The sequence below is a fragment of the Lithobates pipiens genome, unplaced genomic scaffold (assembly GCF_037356315.1).
Source record: "Lithobates pipiens isolate NorthernLeopardFrog02 unplaced genomic scaffold, aLitPip1_a1.2 Scaffold_19, whole genome shotgun sequence".
NCBI lineage: Eukaryota > Metazoa > Chordata > Amphibia > Anura > Ranidae > Lithobates > Lithobates pipiens.
The window spans coordinates 386956127-386973917 of NW_027507764.1; the positions used below are offsets into that span (position 1 = coordinate 386956127).

The 17791-nt window shown below is 42.4% G+C and overlaps 1 protein-coding gene across 1 annotated transcript in view; it reads right to left on the bottom strand.

Moving 5' to 3' along the window:
* Positions 1 to 1197: 1197 nt before the first annotated feature.
* The window catches only part of LOC143997012 (uncharacterized), a 34106-nt gene continuing 17512 nt past the window's right edge, over positions 1198 to 17791 (bottom strand). The window contains exons 4-7 of the mRNA XM_077492368.1: positions 10415 to 10559; positions 7314 to 7462; positions 4004 to 4143; positions 1198 to 2168 (exon numbers count right to left, since the gene is read on the bottom strand). Coding sequence (XP_077348494.1) covers positions 1987 to 2168; positions 4004 to 4143; positions 7314 to 7462; positions 10415 to 10559 — 616 coding nt within the window. The 3' untranslated portion in view covers positions 1198 to 1986. The remainder of the gene's footprint in view (positions 2169 to 4003; positions 4144 to 7313; positions 7463 to 10414; positions 10560 to 17791) is intronic.

Consider the following 17791-nt stretch of genomic DNA (forward strand, 5'->3'; position numbering starts at 1 on the left):
GCGTAGTGGGTGCCCAGCTGTGAAGCCACAGCCAGGTGCCCACAGTTACAATGCCAGCACCGCAGAGAGGAGGGGGAGATGAGCAGGCCTTTGTACCCCCGCATTGTTGGACCATGGGACAGGTAAGTGTCCGATTATTAAAAGTCAACGGCTGCAGTATTTGTAGCTGCTGACTTTTATTTTTTAAGCAGAACTCCACTTTAAAGAAGAAGAAGATCAAAGAAGACAGGGCCACACAGCAAAATGCAGAGGATTAACCCCTTAGGTTCCACTGTGAGTATAACAAGCATGCTTTGCTGCATATACAGACTTATTTTACTGTTGTGGGTTTAGTAACACTTTAATACCTTTGGTATCATTTCACCCTCCCTTTTAGATTGTAAGCTCTGATTCCTCCTGTAATGAATTGTATTGTAACTGTAACTGTACTTTCTGTCCATACGTTGTAAAGCACTGCGCAAACTGTTGGCACTATATAAATCCTGTATAATGATAATAGTAATAATGTATGTTATTGACTTATTGTTGAAATAAATTTCTAAAGTGCTTAAAGCGGGAGACCCACACTTTTTTTTTTTTTTAAGTCAGCACCTACAAATACTGCAGCTGCTGACTTTTAAAATAAGGACACTCACCTGTCACAGGGTCCAGCGATGTCGGCACCCAAGACCGAACTGTCCCTCGGTCCTCGGATGCTGCCGCCGCCATCTTCGCTATGGGAATCAGGAAATTAAGCCTTGTGGCTTCACTTCCTGGTTCCCTACTACGCATGCGCGAGTCACGTAGCGCAATGTAAATGGTCCGTGCTGTCTCTGGGACCCGTGTTTCCCCCAGCGGACAGCACGGTGGGACGGGAAGAGGCATAGACTCCCATGGGAGTCTTAGAGAGGTATCTGCACCCCCCTCCTCCTGAAAGTTGCCAAATGTGACACCAGAGGGGGGAAGGGTTCCGAAAAGCGGAGGTTAAATTTTTACGCTTTAATAAAGTTATATTTATTGAAGTATTTATCTGAACCACCGTTTTTAAGCAAATAGTAATTTGTGTGTAATACGTTTCTATTTGACAATGAAAAATATTCATCAAATGTATGTTTCCTAACTGAAATATATATTAATGTAAAGGTAAGTTAGGTAACCTTTGTTTGCAATGTGTCCTTTGATGCACATGAATAGTAGTTGGATTTAACAACAGCAATATCTCAGAAAGAAGTGAAGGTTTTATTTTTTATTTTTAAATAAAATAAATATGTTACTCCTCTAATAAAATTGATTTCAATACTATCAAAACATAAGTAGATCTGAACATAAGCATACATACTGTATACAGTGTAGTAACAATGGCATCAGTAAAGCTCATTTGTTAGAATAGATTTAGTCATGATAAGTACTGACAAATGTCTGGGTATTGTAATTAATAAGAATATTCAAAATGAATAGTGCTATCTACAAAGCCCTTTGGGCTTATTTAAGAGAAACCTGACCCCAGACTATGGACATTATTGGTTTTACATTATTTTAACATGCATTAAAAGGGCTTTAAAGCAACTCATCCTTGACCTCTCTAGCTGCATGTACTAAAGTAATTCATTCTCAAAGATCACAGGAATTACTCTAAAGTTTTTTTAGCTGGTTTGTAGCAGCTTAGAAGCACCTTCTGTGTGTTTAGATCGGAAGGCTGGCGAGCCCTCAATATTCTGCTTCCATAATAACTAAAGGGGAAAGGAGATGTGATTGCAGTGCCTCTGTTGTAAACATGAATTTCTCCACAATGCCTAAAGCTACGGAGGTGAAGGAAGACTTGTTTTAGTGTGCTTTTAATGCAAATATTTTAATGTACATGATCTGAGCAAAGGTTCATTTTAATATGTCAATGCAAAGTACTGTACAGCCATGTGAAGTACGCTGCTTGTCATGGGTACTGGTATTGGGTACTGGTACTTCACGCATCCCTCTTTCTCTTCTCAAAGGTCTATGTGTTATTGATTCTCATAGCTCATCTGCTTCCATATCCATGGGATTGACATGACCATTGGTTTGTGATGTATTTACATGGAATTCTTTGGACAGGTTAACCTTGTTTTCTGAGATCAAGGGTCTCAACTTATTACACGAGAAGAGCAGAGCAAACCGCAAGAGGCAAAAAACAGAGCTTGCTGCAATGATCACAACTGCAAAAATAAATAATATTAGCATTAGCAGTCATTGACAATAATTAGATACTGTATATAAAACAATCATTGACATTTTAGGCAAAGGACTATGTCCTTATATGTTTTGTTCACATGAATGAGTTATTAATGCTTGAAAATATAAGAATAAAAGTAGGGTATTTTGCCTATTTGGATTAATACATGGATTGTACAATAGCCAATACAAATACTGTACGTACAAGTATACTGTATATATTTTCCTGCCAGACCTTACAATATTGAATATATTAGAAACTGGAAATTAGACTCACATTTCCATTTTGTTATATTCATCAACATATTTGAGTTCATAATTCACTTGGTATCATATAACTAATGCATTCTTTTTAAACTGTTTTTCATTTTCCCAATTTGTTATCCACCATGTGATATGTATACTGACCTCTGCAGCTGCACAGCAGAAACAATGAAGTCATTGAAATTTTCCCTTAGCAGCTCAGCTCATCCTTTCCCAGCTGTATTTTAGTGGCCTTACAGTCCTCTATTCTTTAATTTTGAGGCTTTGTTCAGAACTATGTGAGCGCATTCACATGCGCTTGTCGCAGGTTGGGAAAACCATTAATTTTAATGGGCTGCCCTACCAGCTAGAAGCATGGAGAAGATAGTCCCAAACCATTTTGTTTAAATCGTGCCATACCAGGGTGCATACGAAAATTGCCACAGGTGCTGATGTGTGGGGTGCCTTTAAGAAACAATGACACACCAGGGTCTGCTAAAGTGCAGTGCATTTGTCTTCAGGTAGTGAACGCGTGCAATTTTGCATGTGTTCCCCAGCTGAAGAAATGTGAACCTAGCCTAACACAGAGCAAAAGCTCTGGGAGGTAAGAGTAAGGTTAGGTGAGCTGCCTAAGTAAACAGTGTTAGTCTGTCCGCTGTAAATTTTAGGGTTGAGTTGCTCCAGAGTGCCTGCAGGTACAGAGGTCAGTGAGGGATCCAGAATTCAATTACTGTGTATAAGAAATGTGCAAACACTCAATATTCTGGCCACAGATTCACTTTAAAAGCTGGTAGAGGATGATCAAAATTTCAATGTGTATGGCCAGTTTGGTAGTTATAAAGAATACTTCTCTCTATGTCCAAACACAAAGCGGGGTCTAGAGGATTTATGAAAGCTGTCTTTTTTTCATTTTTTTTTATAAAAGTGCAAGTGGTTAAAGAAAAAGAGCCATAATTGGTAATTTCCTACTACTGAATACCTGGCAATAGCTGTAAGGATGTACATTTCCACAGTGTCCTATAATACTCTTCAACTCTGTAGTGTGACACATTTCCTTTGAACTTATGCCCCATACACACAATTGGAAATTCGGCCAGCAAAAGACAGATGAGAGCTTTTGGTCGGAAAATTTAACTGTGTGTATTCTCCATTGGACTTTTGCTGGCAGAATTCCTGCCAGCAAAAGATTGAAAGCAAGTTCTCTGTATTTCAGTCGGAAAAAGTTCAGATCGGCAATTCCGAACGTCTGTAGCAATTCCAATGCGCAAAATTCCTACGCATGCTCGGAAACAATTCGACGCATGCTTGGAAGCATTGAACTTCATTTTCTCGGCTTGTAGTAGTGTTGTACTTCAGAGCTTTTGTGTGACTGTGTGTATGCAAGCCAAGCTTGAGAGGAATTCCATCGGAAAAAACATCCAAGATTTTTCGGACGAAAATTCCGCTTGTGTGTACGGGGCATAAGTGATGTAATGTAACACACTTCACATTAGCACTTAACATGTGCATGTGGAAAGTTTATAAAACTCGATCTACAGTACATGAACCATATAAGAGTAAGTGATGGGCAACTCACCATTTATTACATCATTATCTGTCATTTTCGAAGACTCTTCTGCCCCAACAAAGACTCCAACTGAAGCAACAATTGCTACTGGGTAAATTGTAAAAGTATAGCGCACATATTTTTCAAAAATAAATGTTTCCATCAAGAACCTGTGAAATAGAACATAAAAATATTTGTACACTGTAACAGTATTATATGTAAGCCTATATACAAAGGGGGAAACAGTAGAGGACCTAAAGAAACAATAAAACTTAAAGATTAGCTGTGGCAGACTCTGATCATATATGTTTAAGAGCTGCATCTGGTAGCCGACAGCATAAGCAGACATAGTTAACAGCCTCCACTGTCAGCTACCAGATGCAGCACTTACTTTACATCAGCAGAGTTTGCTATTGGAATTAAAGTAATAATAAACTACTTTTTTGTTAAGTACTTTCAGCAGCTGATGTCATAACTTACTGGGATGCAGTTTCTTTATCTTTTAATCCCTGCCTATGTCCCTGTTTAACCACTCGCACTATAGTTGAATGACGGCTACAGCGTGTTTGTTCAGTTCTGGGAGGGTGTCTATTGACATCCTCCCAGAACTACGCCCCCAGCAAACCCGCTACAGTGTGCATCCCGCACTCTCTGATTGCTGTATCCTTCGGACACAGCTGATCACAGATCGGGGTAAAAGGCCAATCACAGCAGCCTTTTACGACGTGATCAGCTGTGTCCCATCACACAATGTAAACACACTTGCCGATTATTGGCATTCCTTTGTCACGCGCTGTCACAGCGTGAGGAGAGGAGAGCCGGTAACCGCCAAGTGTGCCGGGTGACATCTACACTGATAATCAGGGCACTTATCATCACTGTCCTGATTATCTGTGCAGCCCCAACAGTGCCAATCAGTGCTGCTTATCAGTGCCCATCAATGCCTCCTCATCAGTGCTGCTTATCAGTCCCAATCAGTGCTGCCTATCAGGGCCCTTCAGTGCTGCCTATTAGTGCCCATCAGTGCAGCCTTATTAGTGCTCATCAGTGAAGGAAATACTTATTTGCTAAATTTTATAACAGAAAAACATTTTTTTTCTTTTTAATTTTCTGTATTTTTTCCATTTGTTTAGCAAAAAATAAAAAACCCACTGGTGATTAAATACCACCAAAAGAAAGCTCTATTGCTGTGATTTTTTTTTATGTAATATGGGTACATTGTTGCATGACCATGCAATTGTAATTCAAAGTGTGAAGCTGAAAATTGGCCTGGGCAGAAAGGGGGTAAAGGTGCCCAGTAGGCAAGTGGTTAACCACTTCCCACCCAAGGATGTCATATGACGTCCTGGACTTTCAGTGGCAATATCTGAATGATGCCTGCAGCTACAGGCATCATTCAGATATCCTTGTTTTCAGACGGTGATTCTGTGCACCATAAGAATGATCATAGCGGCAGTTCTGCCACTAGAGTGATCTTGCAAGCGATGGGATGGGACGTCCCCCCTCCCGCCGCCATCTTCAATAAAGTTCCAATAAAGTTTCTTCGGGCTCTCCCGTGCCATGAGGGACCTGGAGAAAGAATTCGGCCTCCGCCAGGTGACAAGCATAGAGATTTCCCTATGACGGTCGGAGAACTGGGCGCGACGTTATGACGTCACGTCCGGGCCGTGGATGTAAACAAATCGGCTGGTAAGCATGGGATTTTTTGCCCGATCTCATGCTTTCCAGCCTGGAGGAGAGATGTAGGGTCTTATTGGCTCCACATCTCTCCATAAAGAGGACCTGTCATGAATGATTCCTATTACAAGGGATGTTTACATTCCTTGTAATAGGAATAAAAGTGATAAAAAAAAAAAAAAATTTGTAAAAGAAAGTAAAAATAAAAAAATAAAGTAATATAAAAAAAAAGTAAAAACGCCCCTGTCCCTGGTAGCTCGCACACGTTAGTCCCGCTCACATATGTAAACGCCATTCAAACCACACATGTGAGGTATCACCATGTGCGTTAGAGTGCGAGCAACAATTCTAGCACTTGAACTACTCTGTAACTCTAAACATGTAACCGGTAAAAAATTTCTAGCAAAACAATTATGATTTTTTACATGTAGGAGAGGAGTGCCAGAATAGGCCCGGTATGGCAGTGGTTAAGCTGGTGCCATGATCGCTGCCTCAGTTTTCCTGTTTTAGGGTGGCTCCTTTCTCTGGCACCATTCTATGGAGCCACAGTTGCATGTAGGTTCTAGAGTTGTGTCTCTCTACAAAATGTACACCAATAGAAACACACAGCCCCTTAGCCTAGGATGGTAAGGCACCCCCCTGCTAGTTCTCTCCTCCGCTGTCCTCCATTCACAGCTTGTGTTTCATTCAGAGATGCTGTAGTATGGCTTCAATGAATGTAGGAGTTAGGCAGAAAGGGTGGGCATAGTTGGGCACTCTTGATGAGTGCCTGCCACTGCTCTCTCAGCTCTATTAACCCCTGTTGCACTGCAAGATTATGGCAGTGGGGATAGGGTGGTTTAGAGGAGGAAGATTAATGCCGCGTACATACGATCGGACTATCCGGCGGACAAACCGCTGGACTTTGCAGCTGAGGTCCGCCGGACTTTTTTCCAAAGGAGCGGACCTGCCCACACATGACCAGACTTTTCCGGTGGGCTAGGTCCGGCGGACAACCCGCTGGACTTTCTGCCAGAGTCCCGGGTACCTGGAGCCACGTTCAAAAGTCCAGCGGACTAGCACACAGATGGGCAGATTGTCCGCCGGACATTTTTGAGTCAAAACTTCTTTCTAAGTCCGCCAGATTGTCCGATCGTGTGTACGAGGCATTACATGAATGCAGGAGCCAGCGGCACCATGCTGCATGGTGCATGTGAAAATATGCCGCAGGCGCTGATGCGTGTGGTGCCATTAAGAAGTACACAGTAAGTAAGGTTCCTTGTTGTGTTTTTTTTTTCTTCTTCTTTTTTGACTAAACGTGGGCTAAGACTACAATAATAATACATTATGTGACAGTGCTAGAAAAAATTGAACAATGTTGCTATGCATATTATGTCAAAACTACTTTTTGAGCTGGCTGCATAATTTGTGGTGCTTTGTAATAGATTCAAGGACAGACACCAAGTTGAGATCACTGCTCATTCAACTCATTGCCACAAGAGGGCAGTGTAGTGCTTCTCTATTTCCTCCAACTAATACAAGTTTGCCTTGTAGACTATTTTCCTATACAATATAGAAGTATAGTTTTTCCAAACTTGCATTAGCTCTACTGGATAAAGATGTGATCAAATACCCACAACTTCATATATTTAACTGCCGATAACTGAAATTCACAGACTCTTACCAGAATAAGACAGCAAAGAAAATAAGGGAAAGAACAATGGTGCTGACATCAGGATCAATTACATTAACATTATACTTGAGTACTATTCCAAAATTGATAATCGTTGCAATGGATGTCCATGTGGCATAGGTTGCCAATCCATTATGTACCTAGAAAAAAAAATAATAATACTGGTTACGATTCTATTCCTGATAAGAATTTCATTAGACACCATAGTAATGTATATATGTACATATGAGCTGGTTGGTTTTTGCTTAAGTTACTAATTACTTCCTAATTTGGGTACTCAAAGGTTTTTTTGTTTACTAAATGTATACACAATTGGACCGGGCAATAAGCCTGGTCCAATTAGGTGTACCTTTAGCAAACATGCAGGATCTAGTTGACTATTTCTTGTACATATTGGAACAAAAAGGAACATTACTGTCACCAAGCAAGAGAAAAAAAGAGATGGCTTGATGTTTCTTGAGCTGTAAAGAGTCTCCTGACTCTTCTAAACAACCTGGACCCCTTAACCCTACAGTTCTTTTGCTGAGTTTAGTCACACAGGTAGACAGTAGAGGGACAGAAAATAAGGAAAACATTAACATAGTTTGTACATTTTGAGACTCGGGGGATGATTTACTAAAGGCAAATAGGTAGTTCACTTTGAAAGTGAATTTTCCCCTAGCTTAGTGAATGAGGTGAAGCTCTACTGACTTCCACCATTCATCCATGTCCAACCAAAAATTTTGTTTGTTTAGAAATTGTACCACAAATTCACCACATTCACTAAGCTAGGGGAAAATCCCCTTGAAAAGCGAACAGCCTATTCGGCTTTAGTAAATCAACCATTTGTGCAGCTCCCTAACCCTGCACTTACTTACTATATCAGTTGTAATATATTATATAATGGTGGACATGGTACCACATGATTTGAGTTTGTTTTTTTTTGTTTTTTTGAGGGGGGGTGGTTCCCCCACCCCCCTTAATTCTTCAAGTATTTTATTGTAGCTTTTAATTCTTAGATTTGATGGCTGCATTAAAGAGGAAGTAAACCCTGATGGGTTTACTTCCTCTTTTTTTCCCTGCAAAGGTAAAGCATAATGGACTACTATGCATCGCATAGTAGTCCATTATGTGTCACTTACCTGACACAGGAGCCAGCGAAGTCGCCGCTGTCCCCTGTAGTCCGCCGCATCCATCTTGCTGGTGGCGTCTCGCAGCTCCGACGAATGACAGCGGCGAAGCCGCGATGACATCACTCCCACGCATGCGCACGGGAGTCGCGTCTCGCAGCTCCGCCGCTGCCATTCGGCGAAGCCGCGATGACGTCACTCCCGCGCATGCGCACAGGAGTCGACAAATTAGGCAAATCCATTCTTGGACTTGCCGCATTTAGTGCGCCTGCGCGCCGCTGTCTACGGCGCATGCGCCGTAGACAGCGGTGCCCATTTTCGGGCAAATATCTCCTAAACCATATAGGTTTAGGAGATATTGCTTGGACCTACAGGTAAGCCTTAATCTAGGCTTACCTGTAGGTCAAAGTGGTCTGACCCCTTTATTTTCACCTGCAGCCAGTAAGTCTTATATTGCGACTTGAGTCAAACCATTTAACACTTGCCACTTTAAGCAAGCTGCTAGCAGGCTTCAGCAGGCTTTCAACAAGCTTTAAGAAGTGCTGAAGTCTGCTAACAGCTCGTTTAAAGTGGCAATCGACACTCCAATTAGGATCTGTGTTCAACTTTTACAAACTGGAGCTGAAAAGTACATTTAAAGCATCTTCAAAGCTTGCTTAAAGCTCTGCACATACTTTGTCAAAGCTGGCTGTTTACACTACTCTTATACAAGCTGAAGACCCTGTGAAACTAGCCTTAAAGAGGAGCTCCACCATGAAGGGGAACTTCCGCTTTAAGCACTCCTCCCCTCCTATGCCACATTTCTTGTGTAATTTTTTTTTTGGGGGGAGGGGGATCGGGTGCCTAGTTTTAACACGCATGCTCTGCCATTTCGGCTTTGACTGCCTAGGCGATCAGAGCAGAAGTTCTCCCCCCCCCTCCTTGCAACCTTCTGGGACACATCACATGTCCCAGAATATTGCACGACCATTCGGGAGGTGCAGTACGACTCACATATGCACAGTGTGCACCGGGTTGTGACAACCTGGTGCCCACAGTTGTAATGCTGGCACCAGCGGGCAGAGAGGGAAAGAACCAAGGGTTCGGGCAGCCACATCGCTGGATCTTGGGACAGGTGAGTGGGTGTTTATTAAAAGTCAGACGCTACACTTTTTGTAGCTGTGAGCTTTTTTTTTATTTTTATAAATTATTTATTTTCTTTTCACAAGGATAGTTTCACAGTTATGCATCGAAATATCAGTACATCTTATCTTCCATTTAACATCTTCCCTCTTTAACACATATATCAATAAGTAAAAAATTCAATAATTATACTTTCTACCACTGGTTCAACCTTTCTTCAGATTTACCACAGAGAGAAAAAAGATACTGTACTCTACCCTTGTTACTCTTTTTCTTGCCCCTTTCTTTTTTTCCCTTATCCCTTGGCCAGGGACTTCCCTGCCCACGAGGTCTACCTTAATCACCAAAAATAAAAAAGTAGCTGTGGGCTTTTAATGCACACAAAAACGACTGGAGCTTCACTTTAAGGATGGGTAAGCTACAATATATACATTTTTGTTTTTGGGTTTAATACTGCTTTAAGCCTGAAACATATTTCAGTTGTATAAATCATAGTGTGTTTCACATGTATTAGGGACCATATTTGACTAAACAGAAAGCTGGCCACACTCGTTACAACCTTAGATGGAACCATAACTATTTAGCATGATGATTTACCTAATATTCCATTCTATTAATATCCTATCAAGTAGGTCTTAATACAACACAATTGTGTTGGCAAAATCTAAAGAAGATTTTAAAATGAGTTTGTAACATATGTGGCCAGGTTGACACTTCCAATAAAGTTTCTTATGACAAAGAACTGTGCTACCACAAAAAAGATACAACCATGGCTACGCAAAGTCAAAGGCACAGATCTTATTTTTTCATTTAATTTTTTCATTTAAAGGGTTCATATATTATGAAAGTTTCTGCTCTTACCAAAATTCTTATACACCACAGGTCAAAACGTTGGTTCTGTAACATCCAGGCCCTATACCGATAACATCTCCTGTAGGAGATGTGAAGCATCAAGAAGCATGTGATCGGTATTAAAGCCAAAAAGATATTGCCAAATATAAGAAGCCTAAAGGTAAGCAAGAAAACAAAGAAAAGAAGGTTACATGGTTGCTGTATTTCATAAGGATACTTTTTACACAAAAAAGCCTAAGAAATTATAACTTTGTATGCTTGATGAGTAACAGTATTTTCTAAAGTGTGGCCTCTCCAAATTAGGACTTCCACTTCCACATGAGCAAAAAATGAGAGGTCATACAGAACTCAGGTCATGGCGTCATTTCCTCCCCTTTGCTAACATAGCCTGGCCATCAGTATTTACAACCTCTGTGACAGCAGGTCATATTCACTACTGCACACGCATGGTAAGGCCAGGGCTACCCTGCGAGCATATTCTCTCTGCTACTTAGAGTTTTATCTACTCACCAACAGTTGTCTTAGGATCAAATTGGTGTGTTGTTAAGAAATTATTGCCAATGAGTAGTTTCTTAGTAGTAAAGAGGATTAATGTTCAGTGTAGCCCTACCCATATGTTGTAGTAGGAATCAATGGAATTCCCATCTCCTCTTACCTCTTGGTTCTCTTAAATATGTGCTTAAATATGGGCTCATCTACTGGCAGACTGGAGTAACTGAGTATGATTGAATCGTGCTAGTATGTTTGACTGTCCTCCAGTGTTGCACATGTCTATGTATCCCTAAATAACGCCCCTCAACCCTGGGAAAGAGGGTGGAATTTTTTTTGCAGTTAAATGTATAGTAAATATACCACACAACAGGTTTCTGGAAATTCCAACTACTGTCAAGCAATTGTTCGTCACAAAAGTAATTAAAGAAAGGTTATAATGGCTAAAAAAAAATTTTTTTTTTTAAACTAATGTGTTATCTTTTTCACAGTTTAGATAAACTCTTTATTGAACACTTAATAAAGAGTGGACCTTTGTAACTGGTGTCGCAGCACATGGATATTCCTGAAAAGAGCATACTAGAAACAGCTTGCTTATAGAATCTGTTTGTCTAATTGATTGTCTTATGAAGTCATAGAGAGCAGACAGCAAAGAGGGAGGGTGATGAGTCACTCTTCTGTACCATTCACATTTGTTTATAAATTGGAACTTGAGCTATTGAGCTCTGTAAACAATATTTTTCCACAAATGCATTTAAATATTATCCACCTTTTGGCTGAACATTGTAAATATGAAATGTTATTATTTAATATGTTATATATTTATCTTACTAAGACATAATATGGAAAAATTATTTTAATACATTTTCCAGTTCTGAAAATATATACAAGAACACTACACAAGTATACTGGTTTATATGATTGTGGCATTATATCCTTTATTTACTATTTACATTTTTACTGAGTACTGGGAGCACAGTATCACTATACTCCCAGTGTTTTGACAGCAGAGATGCCCTCTGCTACACAGCAGCCTTACAGCCAACCCCTTCTTTCCACTGTCCAGTCACAAAATTCTTTATTTGCATCTACATAACACAAAGATTTCTGTGATTGGGCAAAAGGAGAGAAAGGGCGGGCGATGTGGATGAAAATGATTCTGCAGATGCTGTATCAAATGTGTCAAGTGTTGGAGCACCAGAAGTATAGCAATAGCTGTACTCCTGGAGCTCAGTAAAAATAAAAATTGTAAATAAAAGACATAAGTCCACGAGGTGGTATACACTTTGTTGAACTTAACATCTTATAAGTCAGCAGATTTTTATAAGTGTTGGAGTTCTGCTTTAAGGCAAGTTTATATCTTTTTATAGAGGGACATTTTAGGCTGCCCATCTCTGACCACCAGTGTTAAAGGGATGTAAATAGAAATGCATTACTTGCCACTGATAAGGACCCCATTAATTAATTTTGCTATGGGGCCCTGTGATTTTTACCTACACTTGTCAGGAAAGACAAAGTATACCCAGGCGCATAGTTATGTGCAGACAGAGAATACCTATTGGCCAAACTTATTGTCAGCAAAGAACCAACATGCATAGACGCATGAATATGCGCAAGCGGTAAATTCCTGTTAGCCAAATATGCACTCGTGCCACTGTGCATGGGTGCATGCGCTTGCACGTCGGCATGCACGCCCGCCACTGGATTGACACTAAGTGGGCTATTTAAACACCTCTGCTGCACTAGGACCTTGCCTTATGGTCTACATCGCTCTGATACATGTTACCTTTTCCTGTGCTTGATCTCCGGTTGCCGTTCTGCTATATAATCTGAACACGCTTTATCTCTGCCTGAACCCGACAGACCCCTGGTTTGCTCTTTGACCACATCCCTGCCTGATCCTTCAGCCTATCTGCTTACCTTTGCCCTCTTCAGCCTGAACCTGACTATTCTTCTGCCTGCTGCTCTGTATCTGACATGCCTGCTGGTTACTGACCCTGCTTGCCTCACTCTGCTCCGTGTCCAGCCCTTGGAGGCCATCCCTGCAGCCTGGTAAATACCTGCTGATTGCCACCTGCCAAAAGCTTGGTGCCTGTGACCTGCCAGCTGCCAAGTGCCTGCTGACCATCTTCCAGCCCACTGTACCTGCTGCCCTGCATCACGTCCAAGCCTGCATCCAAGTGCTCACAGACCTCTCATCTGCAACCACCATGACCAGACCTGCCAGGCACTCATGCCACTCCAGGCTCATGTACCTCCTGTTACCTTATCAGTGGTACTGAGCCAGAGGTGTAAGATATCACCTTCCTCTCCACATCAGACTCTATCACCAGGTACGTGACAACACCCTTCCATGTTCCAGATGGCAGCTTCTCAGTGCACATGCTATCTATTTTTTCTGTGTTGGGTAGTCCATTTAAAGCAATTGTCATATGCAGTACATGTTTGCATCATAGTACATAATTGTGTTTTTCTTTGCAGTTTAAATGATTTCCCATCTTTGAAAATACCTAAAACATTTCTGTTTAATTGATTACGGTTTACCCTGTAAGGCCTAGATAACTAGGACTTCCATACTGCTCCTCCAGTGAAATTACTGCTGCAAGAGAATATACAGCTATTTTCAAGCAGCAGCAAGCAATGAGGTCTATTCAGCTCCAGCTTTTATTTAAACACAGAACAATTCATTTTTATCTCTGCAAGTGATATGAGCTATTTGTGCAGTTCATTGAAGTAATCTGCTCTCAATGAATTGCATAGAAATACAATCTGAATGCATTGTATATTAGTAAGATAGGATGTGTCTAGAGCTCCTCGTTTCTTATGAAACAAAACATTTGTTTAGCAAAGACCTCACAGATATAAACATGTAATACAATATGCAGAAGTTCCTTGCAGGGGATTGGAGCAAGTTTCTGATTGGTAAGGGCTGATAGGTTTATGAAAGAATAGCATGCCAACCGTTCAGTGCATTTTTATTAGACAATAGAAAGGATGTGCTTCATGCATCATACTCTATCCTAAACAATTGTACTCTCATCCTTCTTGCTAACAGTTTCTTATGCCGCGTACACGCGAGCGGAAAGCTTTTTGTTGTATAATCCGATTGGGTGTATGCCTCATCAGAATTTTTTTTAAAGAAAATTCTGACGGACCTAGAAATGGAACATGTTCTAAATATTTCCGACGGAACCAATTCCTATAGAGAAAACCGCTCGTCTGTATGCTGTTCCGATGGACCAAAAACGACGCATGCTCTGAAGCAAGTACGAGACAGAAGCTATTGGCTACTGGCTATTGAACTTCCTTTTCCTAGTCCCGTCATACGTGCTGTACGTCACTGCGTTCTTGACGATCGGACTTTGGTGTGATCGTGTGTACGCAAGACAGTTTCAGTGGAAAACTGGTCGTGTGTACAGGGCATTAGGCCCCTTTCATACTTGTACAACTTATCCCACGATTTGGGACTGCAAAGTCGCATGACAAGTCGTTCTCCATGATTACCAATGACTACCATTCATATTACTATGACTTCAAGTCGTGCCATATCGAATGAAGTTGAATCAAAGTAGGATCGCTGTATTGGCGAATCTGACTTTGGCTTCCGACTTGTGCTCTGATGACCTTGAAGGGGAATTCCACACCAATTTAAAAAAGAAAAAAACGGCACGGATTCACCCTCCAAGAGCATACCAGGCTCTCCGGTCTGATATGGATTTTGAGGGTAACCCCCATACTGAAAAAACAGAGTGGGTCCCCCCCAAAATTTCTACCAAACCCTTATCTGAGCACACATCTGGCCGACAGGTCAGCAAAGGGGCTGGGGATGAGCGAGTGCCCACCCCCTCCTAAACCGTACCAGGCTGCATGCCCACAACATGGGGGGGGTGAGTACTTTCAGGCAGGGGGGCCCTACGCTCCCCCACCCCAAAGCACCTTGTCCCCATGTTGATGAGGACAAGGACCTCTTCCCGACAACCTTGGCTGTTGGCTGTCAGGGGTCTGCGGCAGGGAGCTTATCGGAATCTGGAAGCCCCCTTTAACAATGGGGCCCCCAGATCCCGTCCCCCCACCCTATGTGAATGAGTATGGTGTACATTGTACCCCTACCCATTCACCTAAAAAAAAAAATGTCAAAAATAAAACACAGTACACAGGTTTTTAAAGTAATTTTTTAGGCAGCTCCAGGGTCTCTTCCGATTTCTTCTCTCTTCTCTGGCTCTTCTGCTTCCTACATTGATGTCTTTTAAGTTTCTCCTCCCTCTGTCTTCTGTCTTTTACTGGGTCTTTTGCTGGGTCTTCTCTGCTGTATTTTCCCTCTGTTCTTCCGATGTTGACTCCACGCTCTCTCCCGCTCTAATGTTGGGTGCGCGGTGTGCCACTACTTATATTTGCATGGAGTGGGGTCACTGGAGGCCCACCCCTTATGATGTCACCGCCCGGGGCATGATGGGTGGTAATGTCCCCCGGTGACCCCACCCCATGCAAATATAAGTAGTGGCACACCGCGCACCCAGCATTAGAGCGGGAGAAAGCGTTGAGTCAACATCGGAAGAAGAACAGAGGGAGAAGACAGCAGAGAAGACCCAGCAAAAGAGCGAGAAGACAGCGTAGAAGACCTGGCAGAGGCAGAAGACAGCAAACAGAGAGAGAAGAACTGGAGAGGACTAGAAGACATCAGTGGAGAGCGGAGAAGAACCAGCAGAGGCAGAAGACATCAGTGGAGGAGGCAGAAGAGCCAGGGAGGGGAGAAGTCAGAAGAGACCTCGGAGCTGCCTAATACATTACTTTAAAAACCTGTGTATTGTGTTTTATTTTTGACACTTTTTTTAGATGAATGGGTAGGGGTACAATGTGAGGGGCAGGGATCTGGGGGTCCCCTTGTTAAAAGGGGCTTCCAGATTCCCGATAAGCCCCCGTCCGCAGTTGTTGGGAAGAGGCCTTTGTCCTCATCAACATGAGGACAGGGTGCTTTGGGGTGGGAGGCGCAGAGCCCCCTGCCCCAAAGCACTCACCCCCCCATGTTGAGGGCATTCGGCCTGGTACGGTTCGGGGGGGTGCTCGCTTGTCCCCACCCCCTTTCCTTACCTGCCGGGCTGTGTGCTCGGATAAGGGTCTGGTATGGATTTTGGGGGGACCTCTTAAAATCCATGCCAGACCGAAGGACCTGGTATGTTCTTTGCAGGGCAAAGTCCACAGCCACACAACTGTCTTGTCGAAATCGCGGCAAAATCGTGCTACTTTGAAGTCGCACATGTGTGAAAGGGGCCTTAGCAAGAACAGATCCAAGCCTTTCTTTGCTTACCCCCTGATCTGAGAACATTGAAGCTGAAATGTTGAAATAAAACCTTTGTGTTTTCAAGATATACCCATAGCTCCCAACTGTCCCTGTTTTTGAGGGACTGTCCCTGGTTTGGAACAAAGTCCTTCTTTCCTCCCCATCGGTCCCTCATTTTGGTCTGATCTATATAGTTGTATATAAAATGCACTTTTTTCTTCCAAAAAATGTTTTCCAGTGCTAAACCTTTCATACAATTTCAAAATTTCTGGATTTGTAAATGTCATAACACAGTATAAAGGAATAATAGTGGTTAAAAAAAAGGATTTGTGTGTTTAACAATTTTTTGTATACTGTATTTATCAACGTATAACACACACTTTTTTTTCCCCTTCCCACAATCAGCGGAGATCCCCGCCAATCTCCGCTGATTGTGAGTAGGGATGAGCCGGACACTTCCCGGTTCGGTTCGCAGCAGAACATGCGAACAGGAAAAAAATTTGTTTGAACACGCAAACACCGTTAGTAAGTCTATGAGACATGAACAGGAAAAATCAAAAGTGCTAATTTTAAGGGCTTATATGTAAGTTATTGTCATAAAAAGTGTTTGGGGACCTGGGTCCTGCCCCAGGGGACGTGTATCAATGCAAAAAAAAGTTTTAAAAACTGCCGTTTTTTTCGGAGCAGTGATTTTAATAATGCTTCAAGTGAAACAATAAAAGTGAATTATTCCTTTACATTTCCTTTAAAATTCCTTTAAATTTCGTACCTGGGGGGTGTCTATAGTATGCCTGTAAAGTGGCGCTTGTTTCCCTTGTTTAGAACAGTCCAAGAGCAAAATGAAATTTCTAGCGGAAAAAAAGTCATTTAAAAGTATTTGCAGCTATAATGAATTGTCGTTCCCAGCAATACACAAAACAGCATGGAATTCCCTCACAGGGGAACCCCGAACCAAAATGTAAAAAAAAAAAATGCACGCCCCCTCTGACGCTACGGAGAAGCTGTAGGGATGTCCCCGTGCGTCAGAGGGGGGTGGGGTCATCTGGTGACGTCACCGCGTGGCCCCGCCCTCAGTTATAAAAGAGCTGTCACCTGAGAGGCCCGTCATTAGGCGGGTGCCTCCCATGGAGGCAGATCGGTAGCTGCGTGTGGCTTTTTTTTTTTCGGTCCGTCTGAGCGAGAGAAGAAGAAGATGAATGGACTTTGTGGGACTCTTTTATTTCTTTATTTATTTTTTAATAAAGGAATTGTCCCAAGCCGTGTCTTGTGTTTTTTTAACATTTTCACACTTTTTTGTGAAATGGTAGGGGTGAATTTGTACCCTGTTCTGGGATCTGGGGGTCCTCTTATTAAAGGGGGCTTCCGGGATTCCGGATTCCGATAAGCCCCCCCGCCCGCAGACCCCCACAACCACCGGGCAAGGGTTGTGGGGATGAGGCCCTTGTCCCCATCAACATGGGGACAAGGTGCTTTGGGGGGCTACCCCAAAGCACCCTCCCCATGTTGAGGGCATATGGCCTGGTAGGGTTCAGGAGGGGGGGTGCTCTCTCGTCCCCCCTCTTTTCCTGCAGCCTGCCAGGTTGCGTGCTTGGATAAGGGTCTGGTATGGATTTTTGGGC